The sequence below is a fragment of the Heptranchias perlo genome, chromosome 29, assembly GCF_035084215.1.
Source record: "Heptranchias perlo isolate sHepPer1 chromosome 29, sHepPer1.hap1, whole genome shotgun sequence".
NCBI classification, from domain to species: Eukaryota; Metazoa; Chordata; class Chondrichthyes; order Hexanchiformes; family Hexanchidae; genus Heptranchias; species Heptranchias perlo.
In genome coordinates this window covers 33,851,536-33,863,511 of record NC_090353.1, presented here as the reverse complement: position 1 = coordinate 33,863,511, position 11,976 = coordinate 33,851,536, and the positions used below count along the sequence as shown (strand labels likewise).

Sequence of the window (11,976 nt, the reverse complement as noted above, 5' to 3'; positions counted from 1 at the left end):
AAAAAAAATTTCCTATACGGTTATTATTTTGGTAAATCATAGTGGACACTTGGTGCGGTTTTAATTGAACACTAACAGGTACAGGCCGCCAATAAACAGGTGAATGTCGTACGAACGAGTTTGGCCACAATTATTACCAACAATAATTTCTAGCCTCGGAAGGGAACAAAAAAGGATGGGAAGAGGCCGCTCAGCCCACTGAAACCTGTTCAAGCTCTCCCAGCCTTAGCATTCAACTTAGTTTCAAACGCCCCTATAAAATCTGCATCCCTGCCTGGTAGATTATCCCAGACTTTTATCATCCTTTCCTGTTAGAAGCTCCTTCTGGTATCTCTTCAAAGTTTGTTTGTTTATTTTTTTTTTAAAAACAGGTTTGTAATTATAACCTCTGGTCCTGCTAATCTGTCTTAAGTTAAATGCACCGATTACTATTTTCGTAAACTTTACACACACAGGAAAAATATAAACCCAATATTCCTTCCCATGAACTTGCTAGACAAGGAGCTCATTTAGATTGGCTAGGTCTGAATTAATGAGCCTGTATAGTGTTCACCCGTGAAGGGGTCATTTCATTTCCTCCTGCAGGCGTTCCTGGTGGAATTATACGTGTCGACTGCATGAACCAAACTGAATGGTGAGAACTAAAATGCCACAATATTGGGGACACTATCAATAATGAAATCCAATTTAACTGGGACAGACCTGTCATCACTTATCCGTCTCCAACATAATCTCACAAGCAAACAGTTGGTTTGCAGGCTCAAGTTACAGTCCTGTCTGCTGCCTTCTGAAGGGAAGCAACCCCTTTTCAGTGAAAATGTAAATAGAGATTATTTTACATTATTAGCCTTCCCAGATAGGATGCTTACAGTATTTCAAAAATTAAAAAAACTGACTGAATAATTGAATCTTCAGATACTTAATGGTGCCTATTTTTTTTGTTGAAGTAGTGTGTTTTTCTTCTTTTAACTTCTAACAATCAGAAGGGGCAGTTGGCTAACTGGGGTAGCTCCTGTTCATTGACATCTCCCAGCTACTAAATCCAACAAAGAGGAAGAACCAATAATAAAGAATGGTAGTTTGGGAATTACACTGTAATATTACTGCACCAACACCGACCACTGTCATATTGTACTCCTGTCTCTTCCTTTTAAACAGTGTCTGTTAAATTAAGGGAGGAAGAGTTTTGTGATGTCCTGATTAAGCTTCCTGATTATATGGCACAATGCAAGTTCAATGGCACACAATTTAAAAAAAAGTTGAGGAATCTTTCGCCAACTGTACATATCTCGTAAGCAAAGGAGGCTTGCGCAAAAATCTGAACAAGTCCTGTTAGTGGGGTTGTATAACTGCAGCAAGGGTATATAGCAGCATTGAAAAAAAGAAAAGAATTTTTGGAGCAAGTCTTAACATACACGTAGAGTATAACTTTTTTTTGCAAAGGAACAATGCTGTAACAACTGGTACAAGGGTGTTGTTCAATTGTAGGTGCGTGTCTATATTGGCTCACGCACTGTTTACGGACTGCCTGGTTCACAGAGTTTAATAGAACGCTTTCACCCTCCTTTACTAAGTTGTTGGAGATCACAGCACAGGCTGAAGTATAAAGGGCCAACTGATCCCCGCACCGTAGCCGATGCCACATTATCAGTAAAACAAGCTCCATTTTCACTTTTTTGCTAACTGATAATTTACCTGGATCACTAATTTGGAAAAAAAAAACCTTTGGCAGACGGGCACCTGAAAACTTTTTTTTTCCCCCCAACTGAGTTTAACTAGTAATTCCTTCCCAATCCCCCCACCCTCCCACCATCTCCCCAACCAAGCTACAATTCAGGGCCCTTCCAGTTTTTGGACCAGAAAGCTCAAGTTTTGAGTGGGCTCTCTGGAAATTTATAAATACCTTCAGAGTCTGGTTCTTTTAAAAAAAAATAAAAAGCCTGCAAACCAATTGTTCGGTCTGTATCCTCTCCCCCTTGGCAAATTTTTTTTTTTTTATTAAAGAGCAAAACAAGCCTCAGGACTGAAACGACAAACCCACCACGCCCAGTTGTTGATTTGGCAAATGGCGGTACCCTAATCTATGTGGCCTTCTGGGCCCGAAGTTACCGCCAATTTAAAATTATATATAATATACATTTTTAAAAAAGAAACAAGGGAACCCCCCCTCTCCCACCCCCAATCGTTGGGGCAAAGATTTTTTTGTTTTGTTTTAAGTTACCGTTCAGCCCATTACTAGCCCCTCTGCACCCTTAGCCAAGAAACCACTACCCCTCTCACTTGTCACTCATCCCTCTCCTTTCCTTTCCCCCCCACCACCTCTCCCCAACCGAGTTCCCAGTTTGAAGGCTGAGACGGAAAAATTTATATAGAGTTAACAACACTCCCCCAAACATAACAAAATCGTTGTATGTAACATTCGCGTTAAATTGGTGATCAGTCAGCCCTGTACACACAGGAAAAAAAAAACCTGAAAATGCATTTAGATCCAGAACAGAATACTGTGAAATGTTGAGAGATGCACATATTATACTAATATCTGAAAGAAGCACTGAGGTAGATTGTCCCAGAAAATTACATCGCACCACATCCTTCTCCCCATTTTCTCATCGGCAACAATACATTTTCATACTCTAAACCTTTTTTTTGTTTTGTGTAGACTGTAAATTGGGATTCTGTACAGTGATCTCTATAACATTAATAAAAATAAATAAAATATTAATTTTTTTTCGAATATAAGAAAATCTTCAGAATTACAAAAAAGTGTGTGAATTTTCTTTCTGGTTATTGTAGTGTGAAACAGCCGCTAAGTGTATATTAGAGTGAGGAGCTGTTGCTTGGTTTCTGCTAGGTTTTTTTATGTTATATAAAGGAAATCTAGGCACCCTAGAGCTAACAACTTCACACTATGTACAACAAAGCAAATTTCTGTTAATAAGCTCGTTATTCCCCCTCCTCCCCCCCCCAGACTCACTATTAACCGTAGACTTCCCCCCCCCCCACCCAAAAGGCAGTACAATTATACATTTGCTTCACTTACCCTTTCACCACTCCACCCACCCCCCCCCCCTCCACCCACCACCATTAACTCCCCTCCCTCCCTCCCCCCACACCCCTTCGAGATTTGGGCTCTAAATCCAGCCCAGGAAAGTTAGGTGAACGCCTTTCACCAGCCTCTGTTCAGTTGACTGACAGCTCTCAGTGGGCACTGGCAGTTACCGTCTTTCCTTTGGCTATTTGAGGCCACCTGGTTTGTTGAGGAGCAGAATTTCCGCAACCGGTCGCTGGGTCAGAATCCTGGAACTTCCCACCAGTAGCACCGACGGAGCACCCTCGGCCGCACGAACCGAAGGCGACGGCTCACCACCGCTACCTCAAGGGCAACCGAGGACGGGCAATAAACCGCCGGCCTCGCCAGCGGCGCCCACATCTCCACGTTCACTGGCACTTTAGTCAACGCCCTGTTTTAAAGTGCCCGTTTTCTGCCTCCCCTTCACCAGCTAACGTCGAAGGAGGTTGCCTAGCTGGTCGCTGTTGAGCAAAGCAGAACTGTGAGACTTTACTGACTGTGAGACCCCCCCCCCCCACCCCCCCCAGCTGGCTACCTTTCAACATGTTGGGCAGACAGAGAGAAGCAGAGCACCAAGCACTTTAAAACAAACTGCAGAGACTGGAGAAAATAACTGGAGACTGACCCCCACCAGGACGAAATAAACCCATCGCCTTGCAACAGGCCACAATTTTGCCATTTTCCCTGCAATTTCTGTAGCACCAAATCATTTGCCCTGGCGACACTCAGACCTGCTCCCTACACGCCTACCCTCCCAAAATTCCTGCAATTCCCACCTGGTTGACTACATCTGTGGATTTCATTTATATATATTGACGGCGACAAGATATTATTCCAATGGTCACAGACACGGCCAATTTTTTTTGTCCAAACAAACAAATCCACAAACAGAGGGCAGGGCGCTACTGCAGATCAATAAGGAAGGTGATTAAATCCTGCCGGATCATTGATTTAAGACAACAGGACTGGCAGCAATGTGCAGAGTAAAAGTCTTGTTGCTTCACACCCCTGGATTTGGGTTGTAGCCTGGCCCTCCTTACCCAGAGCCATGCACGTGAGCTGTTGTGAAGCGTGTGGCCAAATTATCATTATTGTATTGTCGAGATCTGAGCAGCAAGAGCCACTTAGCTCCGCGTAAATCACGGCTCCTGGTGGGACCAACGGCAAGCAACTGGTGACTGATGAGGCGACGCTGTGCTTGTAAACTATGGAAGGCTACTCCACTCCAGAGGGATGATACTGAAGCTTAGATTTCGAAGCAAGACAGTGATATAAAACCCACTTCAAATCTAGAGCTCTGCGATATGGGGCTAATTGGATAGCTCTATTTCAAAGAGCCGGCACAGGCACGGTGGGCCGAATGGCCTCCTTCTGTGCTGTACGATTCTATGTAACCCGTACTCTGTAAAAACCTTAACCTGACAGTGTAAGAACCAAAGTCTCAGACGTGGTCTGATAGCTTGGGTCGGAATTATCCAGTCAGGTTTTCAACCCCCACACGGGCCAGTCAGCCTGGCGCAGGGTAGATTGTACAGACTGCGGATCGGATACCCACTCTCTCACAAGACTTCCTTCCCTCCCTCTATCCTATCCCGGCGTTCAGTTTGACACAGACGGACACTAATCGTACAAGTCCTGGTTGTGAAGATACCCGCCACAAGTCCATGTGCTGTGCAGCAACAGAAAAGTTATTTTAAAAGATACAGGCATAGTCAAAACGGGACACGGGCCATTCACATCACTACCAATGGAGCTTACAGACATCAGGTAAAGCACAATACTGATACGAGAAGCATGTGGCACTTCATCAGTCTTATTTACATTAAAAGCTTTCACCTTCCCCTCTCTCTCCCCCATGTCCTGTCCTTGCGGTTGCGATGGCTTGTTTCAGAGGTCTTTGCATCAAATGCACGTACGTGCAGCAGCGGTTTTGCTGCGTTAAGCTATCTACGTTGCTGATGTTATTTCTACCCGCCCCTCCTCACTCTACTAGCCTAAACCCACAAGGGAGCTGGTGTTCAAGGTCAGCTTACATCAGTGTTTCTCTCAACCTGTGGATTGACTCAGGCCGGTCACTGGTAAGGAACGGCACGAGTTCCTCCTTCATCTCCCACGGGGACGTGCAAGCCAGGAGGTTTTCTGCTTCTGTTTTTTTTTCCCCTCTGATGTCTGTAGGGATGGTAGATTATTGAGCGCAACAAAAGCTTTACAAGCCATGAGGTGGTGTGAAGGAGGACAGCCTGATATGAAACACCCCACCTTCACCAAAGGTGAGGCAGAGCCAATTACCCATTAATTCTCCGGGTTTCAGATTTTAGCCTAGCAATGGGCGCACACATCTGGAACAATGATCATCCCTTCCTCACTTATGAAAGGACTGGACTGCCAATCTCTCTCTCTCTCACACACACATAGGACTATAGTTCTTTCTCCCTCTTCGCCCCTGCCCTCCCTGCTTCCAATCAAACCCAAGTCTAGGATAAACAGCAAGCAAAGAGCGAGAAAACGTCTTCCCTAGAGCAAGCAATAATTCCATTCCCGGTCTGTTTTTAAACATGTGCTGGCATCAAAATATTCATTGCAAGCTACCTTCACATGGACCCATTCCTCCTCCTGCCTCCAGCCTCTCCACCTCCTGCTCAAAATTGGAGTGCCAGTTCACAGTACTAGAACGAGTGACAAAAGGAAGCTTAAAAACTAGTCGAGTTTACATTGCCACTGGGGTGTGCTAACTGTTTGTTTTTTTTTAAATATGGCACATCAGCCGCTCCCTAGCTCTTGCTTTCAATCCTAGGAGAACCACAGCCTTCTGTGGAACCTCTGAAGACATCTGGAACAACACCCAATTGCTGCAATTCTCATTTCCCTTCCAGTTGTTCCACCTTCCTGTCCTCGTTACCCAACCTATTGATTCCAACATCGCGTATCAACCCAATCGAGGCAGAATTCATTTTGGAACATTTACCCCTCCTGTTCAGCTACCTCCCCTGAACTTGGTTATGCACAAAGACAATCTTAAGAGCAGACCATTTGCTATCAGCCTTCCTGTCGAGGTCACCCTCTTGCTTATTACTAACTCAAAAGTCACAACGATAAAGCTTTAAAGAGGCCTGTGACAGATCAAAAGCAGAATCTGAAACCCAGAGTTTTGTTTTTGTAAATATTTCGCTCCCTGACACAATATCCCTCGAAAGCCAGGAAAAAAAAAAATCACTTATGGTAGTCCAAATTCTACAAAAATAAATCGTGTCTCTAGGACTATTGGTCCTTAGAAACACACTTTTGATTATTGCAAAGCTTTTCTTGGTGAGGAGAGAATACAACAAACATTAATTATGTACAAAAAACATTAAAAGTACAGGATTTGTCTTTTAAAACCCACGAAAAATAAGAGAAAGCAGCAGCTATTGGTCTGAGGAACTGTTATCCAACCATTGTGTCTAAAATGACTTCCAGCTGTGATTTGTTTTTTTTTAGAAGTATACATCAGTGTTAGGTGTTGGAATTTGGCAGAAGATTTAGGTTTACTTTTTTTCTTTTCTGTTCCGCAAGATTCCCACTGTTAAAGTTCACATATCAGGAAAATGAAATTGGACTTTTGCCATTTTAAACTGTAGATGCTTTTTGTGTTTTCCTTTAAAAAAAAGGTTTTCCCCCAAAATCGGGCCTAAACTGTGTCTCAGCCTCAAGCACTCCACAGATGAAAGTTCAAAAAGTCACTTCCTGGCTGGGATCCACAGCTATGTTGATAGCAGCCTTGGAAATGCATTACTGATATGATTTTGAGTGTGTGTGTGTGTGTGTGTGTGTGTGTCTGTGCATCAGAATATATATATAAAACTGTGCATATGTATTGTACAAGTGTGCATGTATGTGTACATGTCTGTGTGCATGTCTGCATGATGTTATATATGTACATGTATATATATACGCATGTATGTATGCACAGTATGTATGTGTACATGTTTCTACTGTTATAGAATATAGGTGTGTGTGTTTTCTTTGTTTCTTCACAGTTTGATTCATTTATAACCAGCCACTTGGCAGAAAAAAAAAGATTATTTTTTTTTACAAATACAAGGTCCTTTTCCTTGTGTGGCAAACTGTGGCAGCCATAATCGAGTCCTGAGATTCTAAGGGCCCAACAAATGAAAATGAGAAAGAAAATGGGAGGTAGAGGAAACGTTATGAAGGGCTTGACCTTGGCAAGGACAATATCCGCCCGTTCTTCTTCCCTCCGTTCATGTGTGTGTACGGTATATGTTCATCATAGTTGCCCCTTAGGACCATAGTGGGTCCATTGTCCCGGCTGTGACCAAGGGGGGTTTCTGTCTGCGAGTAAGAAGAGGGGTCAAGCGGAATGCTTTCCATGTTCTCGAAATCCATGTCATACTCCTCCGTGTCGGGGGGCTTGTTATCTTCGCTATAATAGAAGGAGACATCGTGAAAGCTTGGGTGGAGATCGTCCTTGAGCATCTCGATGATCTCCACAAAAGAGGGTCTTGCTTTCGGATTGTACTGCCAACACATCTGCATCAGGGTGTGTCTGGAATAACAAAAAGGAACACAAGATAGTTACCGGAGCACTGGAAATAAAACAAAAGAGCTACCTGTTTCTCTAAATATCCTAGGAAACCATCATGTCCTGGAGATTTGTCTATCGTAAGTCCCATCACTTTTTCCATTACCATTGTTTTAACATATTAAATCCAATAAATTCCTCCCCTGACTTATGTTTAGGTTCTTTTGTACCCGTTGGTATTTTGTCCGCTTCCTCCACTATGAAAACAGATACAATTATTCATTTAAAGTCTGTCATTTCCTTATTATCCATTACAGTATCACCTGCATCTGCCTTTAATTGGCTCTCATTCCCTCTTACCACTCTGTCTCTAAATATATTGATAAAAACTTTCACTGTTAGCGTTGATAGCTCTTGCAAGTTTTTGTTCATACTCCCTTTTTGCACCTCTTATACTTTCCCTGTATCCCTTCCTTGTTTATTATAGCTATCCCAGTCTGCTGGATTTCTACTTTTCCATGCATTTGTGTAAGTCTTTTCTTTTAGCTTAATAATGTCTCTTGCCCCGTTCGTTGACCAACAAAGTTTTTCGAACATTTTTATAACATACTAGTCAATTTCTCATAGTACATGGGAAGTTATTAACAAGTCAATAACCAGTCAAGCAGGGTCAGGAGAATAATTGGATGGGGGGAGTTAGAAAGAGAGGGTAAAGAGGGAGATTGGGGCGGGGGGGGGAAGAGGAGGAGGAGGAGGGAAAGGGACGGGAAGAGGAGGAGGGGGGGGGAAAAGGGACGGGAGGAGGAGGAAGAGGAGGAGGAGGAGGAGGAGGAGGGAAAGGGACGGGAAGAGGAGGAGGAGGAGGAGGAGGAGGAAAGGGACGGGAAGAGGAGGTGGTGGAGGAGGAGGAGGAAAGGGACGGGAAGAGGAGGAGGAGGAGGAAAGGGACGGGAAGAGGAGGTGGTGGAGGAGGAGGAGGAAAGGGACGGGAAGAGGAGGTGGTGGAGGAGGAGGAGGAAAGGGACGGGAAGAGGAGGAGGAGGAGGAGGAGGAGGAAAGGGACGGGAAGAGGAGGTGGTGGAGGAGGAGGAGGAAAGGGACGGGAAGAGGAGGAGGAGGAGGAGGAAAGGGACGGGAGGAGGAGGAGGAGGAGGAGGAGGAAAGGGACGGGAAGAGGAGGTGGTGGAGGAGGAGGAGGAAAGGGACGGGAAGAGGAGGAGGAGGAGGAGGAAAGGGACGGGAGGAGGAGGAGGAGGAGGAGGAGGAAAGGGACGGGAAGAGGAGGTGGTGGAGGAGGAGAAGGACGGGAAGAGGAGGAGGAGGAGGAGGAGAGGGACGGGAAGAGGAGGAGGAGGAGGAGGAGGAGGAGGAGGAGGAGGAGGAGGAGGAAGAAAGGGGCGGGAAGAGGAGGAAGAAAGGGACGGGAGGAGGAGGAGGAGGAGGAAGAAAGGGACGGGAGGAGGAGGAGGAGGAGGAGGAGGAAGAGGAGGAGGAGGAAGAAAGGGACGGGAAGAGGAGGAGGAGGAGGAGGAGGAGGAGGAGGAGGAGGAAGAAAGGGACGGGAAGAAGAGGAGGAGGAGGAGGAGGAAAGGGACGGGAGGAGGAGGAAGAAAGGGACGGGAAGAGGAGGAGGAGGAGGAGGAGGAGGAGGAAGAAAGGAACGGGAAGAGATGGAGGAGGAGGAGGAGGAGGAGGGAAGGGACGGGAGGAGGAGGAGGAGGAGGAGGAGGAAAGGGACGGGAAGAGGAGGAGGAGGAGGAAAGGGACGGGAAGAGGAGGATGAGGAGGAGAGGGACGGGAAGAGGAGGAGGAGGAGGAGAGGGACGGGAAGAGGAGGAGGAGGAGGAGAGGGACGGGAAGAGGAGGAGGAGGAGGAGGAGAGGGACGGGAAGAGGAGGAGGAGGAGGAGGAGAGGGACGGGAAGAGGAGGAGGAGGAGGAGGAGGAGGAGGAGGAGGAGGAGGAGGAGGAAAGGGACGGGAAGAGGAGGAGGAGGAGGAGGAGGAGGAGGAGGAGGAAAGGGACGGGAAGAGGAGGAGGAGGAGGAGGAGGAGGAGGAGGAGGAGGAGGAGGAGGAGGAGGAGGAGGAGGAGGAGGAAGAAGAAAGGGACGGGAAGAGGAGGAGGAAGAAAGGGACGGGAAGAGGAGGAGGAGGAGGAGGAAGAAAGGGACGGAAAGAGGAGGAGGAGGAGGAGGAGGAGGAGGAAAGGGACGGGAAGAGGAGGAGGAGGAGGAGGAGGAGGAAGAAGAAAGGGACGGGAAGAGGAGGAGGAGGAGGAGGAGGGAGGAAGAAAGGGACGGGAAGAGGAGGAGGAGGAGGAGGAGGAGGGAGGAAGAAAGGGACGGGAAGAGGAGGAGGAGGAGGAGGAGGAGGAAGAAAGGGACGGGAAGAGGAGGAGGAGGAGGAGGAGGAGGAAGAAAGGGACGGGAAGAGGAGGAGGAGGAAGAAAGGGACGGGAGGAGGAGGAGGAGGAGGAGGAGGAGGAAGAAAGGGACGGGAAGAGGAGGAGGAGGAGGAGGAGGAAGAAAGGGACGGGAAGAGGAGGAGGAGGAGGAGGAGGAAGAAAGGGACGGGAAGAGGAGGAGGAGGAGGAGGAGGAAGAAAGGGACGGGAAGAGGAGGAGGAGGAGGAGGAGGAGGAAGAAAGGGACGGGAAGAGGAGGAGGAGGAGGAGGAGGAAGAAAGGGACGGGAAGAGGAGGAGGAGGAGGAGGAGGAGGAAGAAAGGGACGGGAAGAGGAGGAGGAGGAGGAGGAGGAGGAAGAAAGGGACGGGAAGAGGAGGAGGAGGAGGAGGAGGAAGAAAGGGACGGGAAGAGGAGGAGGAGGAGGAGGAGGAGGAAGAAAGGGACGGGAAGAGGAGGAGGAGGAGGAGGAGGAGGAAGAAAGGGACGGGAAGAGGAGGAGGAGGAGGAGGAGGAAGAAAGGGACGGGAGGAGGAGGAGGAGGAGGAGGAAGGGACGGGAGGAGGAGGAGGAGGAGGAGGAGGAGGAAGAAAGGGACAGGAAGAGGAGGAGGAGGAAGAGGAGGAGGAGGGAAAGGGACGGGAAGAGGAGGAGGAGGAGGAGGAAAGGGACGGGAAGAGGAGGAGGAGGAGGGAAAAGGACGGGAAGAGGAGGAGGAGGAGGAGGGAAAGGGACGGGAAGAGGAGGAGGAGGGGAAGAGGAGGAGGAGGAGGAGGAGGGAAAGGGACGGGAAGAGGAGGAGGAGGAGGGAAAAGGACGGGAAGAGGAGGAGGAGGGAAAGGGACGGGAAGAGGAGGAGGAGGAGGGAAAGGGACGGGAAGAGGAGGAGGAGGAGGGAAAAGGACGGGAAGAGGAGGAGGAGGAGGAGGGAAAGGGACGGGAAGAGGAGGAGGAGGGGAAGAGGAGGAGGAGGAGGAGGAGGGAAAGGGACGGGAAGAGGAGGAGGAGGAGGGAAAGGGACGGGAAGAGGAGGAGGAGGAGGGAAAGGGACGGGAAGAGGAGGAGGAGGAGGAGGATGGAAAGGGACGGGAAGGGGAGGAGGAGGAGGGAAAGGGATGGGAAGAGGAGGAGGAGGAGGAGGGAAAGGGACGGGAAGAGGAGGAGGAGGAGGAGGAGGAGGGAAAGGGACGGGAAGAGGAGGAGGAGGAGGGAAAGGGACGGGAAGAGGAGGAGGAGGAGGAGGAGGAGGGAAAGGGACGGGAAGAGGAGGAGGAGGAGGAGGAGGAGGGAAAGGGACGGGAAGAGGAGGAGGAGGAGGAGGAGGGAAAGGGACGGGAAGAGGAGGAGGAGGAGGGAAAGGGACGGGAAGAGGAGGAGGAGGAGGAGGAGGGAAAGGGACGGGAAGAGGAGGAGGAGGAGGGAAAGGGACGGGAAGAGGAGGAGGAGGAGGAGGAGGGAAAGGGACGGGAAGAGGAGGAGGAGGAGGAGGAGGAGGGAAAGGGACGGGAAGAGGAGGAGGGAAAGGGACGGGAAGAGGAGGAGGGAAAGGGACGGGAAGAGGAGGAGGAGGAGGGAAAGGGACGGGAAGAGGAGGAGGAGGAGGAGGAGGGAAAGGGACGGGAAGAGGAGGAGGAGGAGGAGGAGGGAAAGGGACGGGAAGAGGAGGAGGAGGAGGAGGAGGGAAAGGGACGGGAAGAGGAGGAGGAGGAGGAGGAGGGAAAGGGACGGGAAGAGGAGGAGGAGGAGGGAAAGGGACGGGAAGAGGAGGAGGAGGAGGGAAAGGGACGGGAAGAGGAGGAGGAGGAGGAAAGGGACGGGAAGAGGAGGAGGAGGAGGAGGAGGAGGAGGAGGAGGAGGAGGGAAAGGGACGGGAAGAGGAGGAGGAGGAGGAGGAGGGAAAGGGACGGGAAGAGGAGGAGGAGGAGGGAAAGGGACGGGAAGAGGAGGAGGAGGAGGGAAAGGGACGGGAAGAGGAGGAGGAG

The 11,976-nt window shown here is 49.1% G+C and overlaps 1 protein-coding gene across 2 annotated transcripts in view; it reads right to left on the bottom strand.

Annotated features, from left to right (window-relative positions):
* Positions 1–3,111: 3,111 nt before the first annotated feature.
* The window catches only part of LOC137299601 (insulin receptor-like), a 201,675-nt gene continuing 192,810 nt past the window's right edge, over positions 3,112–11,976 (bottom strand). For both annotated transcript variants that reach the window (XM_067968460.1, XM_067968461.1), the window contains one exon: positions 3,112–7,616. In XM_067968460.1, the coding sequence (XP_067824561.1) occupies positions 7,256–7,616 (361 nt within the window). In that variant the 3' untranslated portion in view covers positions 3,112–7,255. The remainder of the gene's footprint in view (positions 7,617–11,976) is intronic.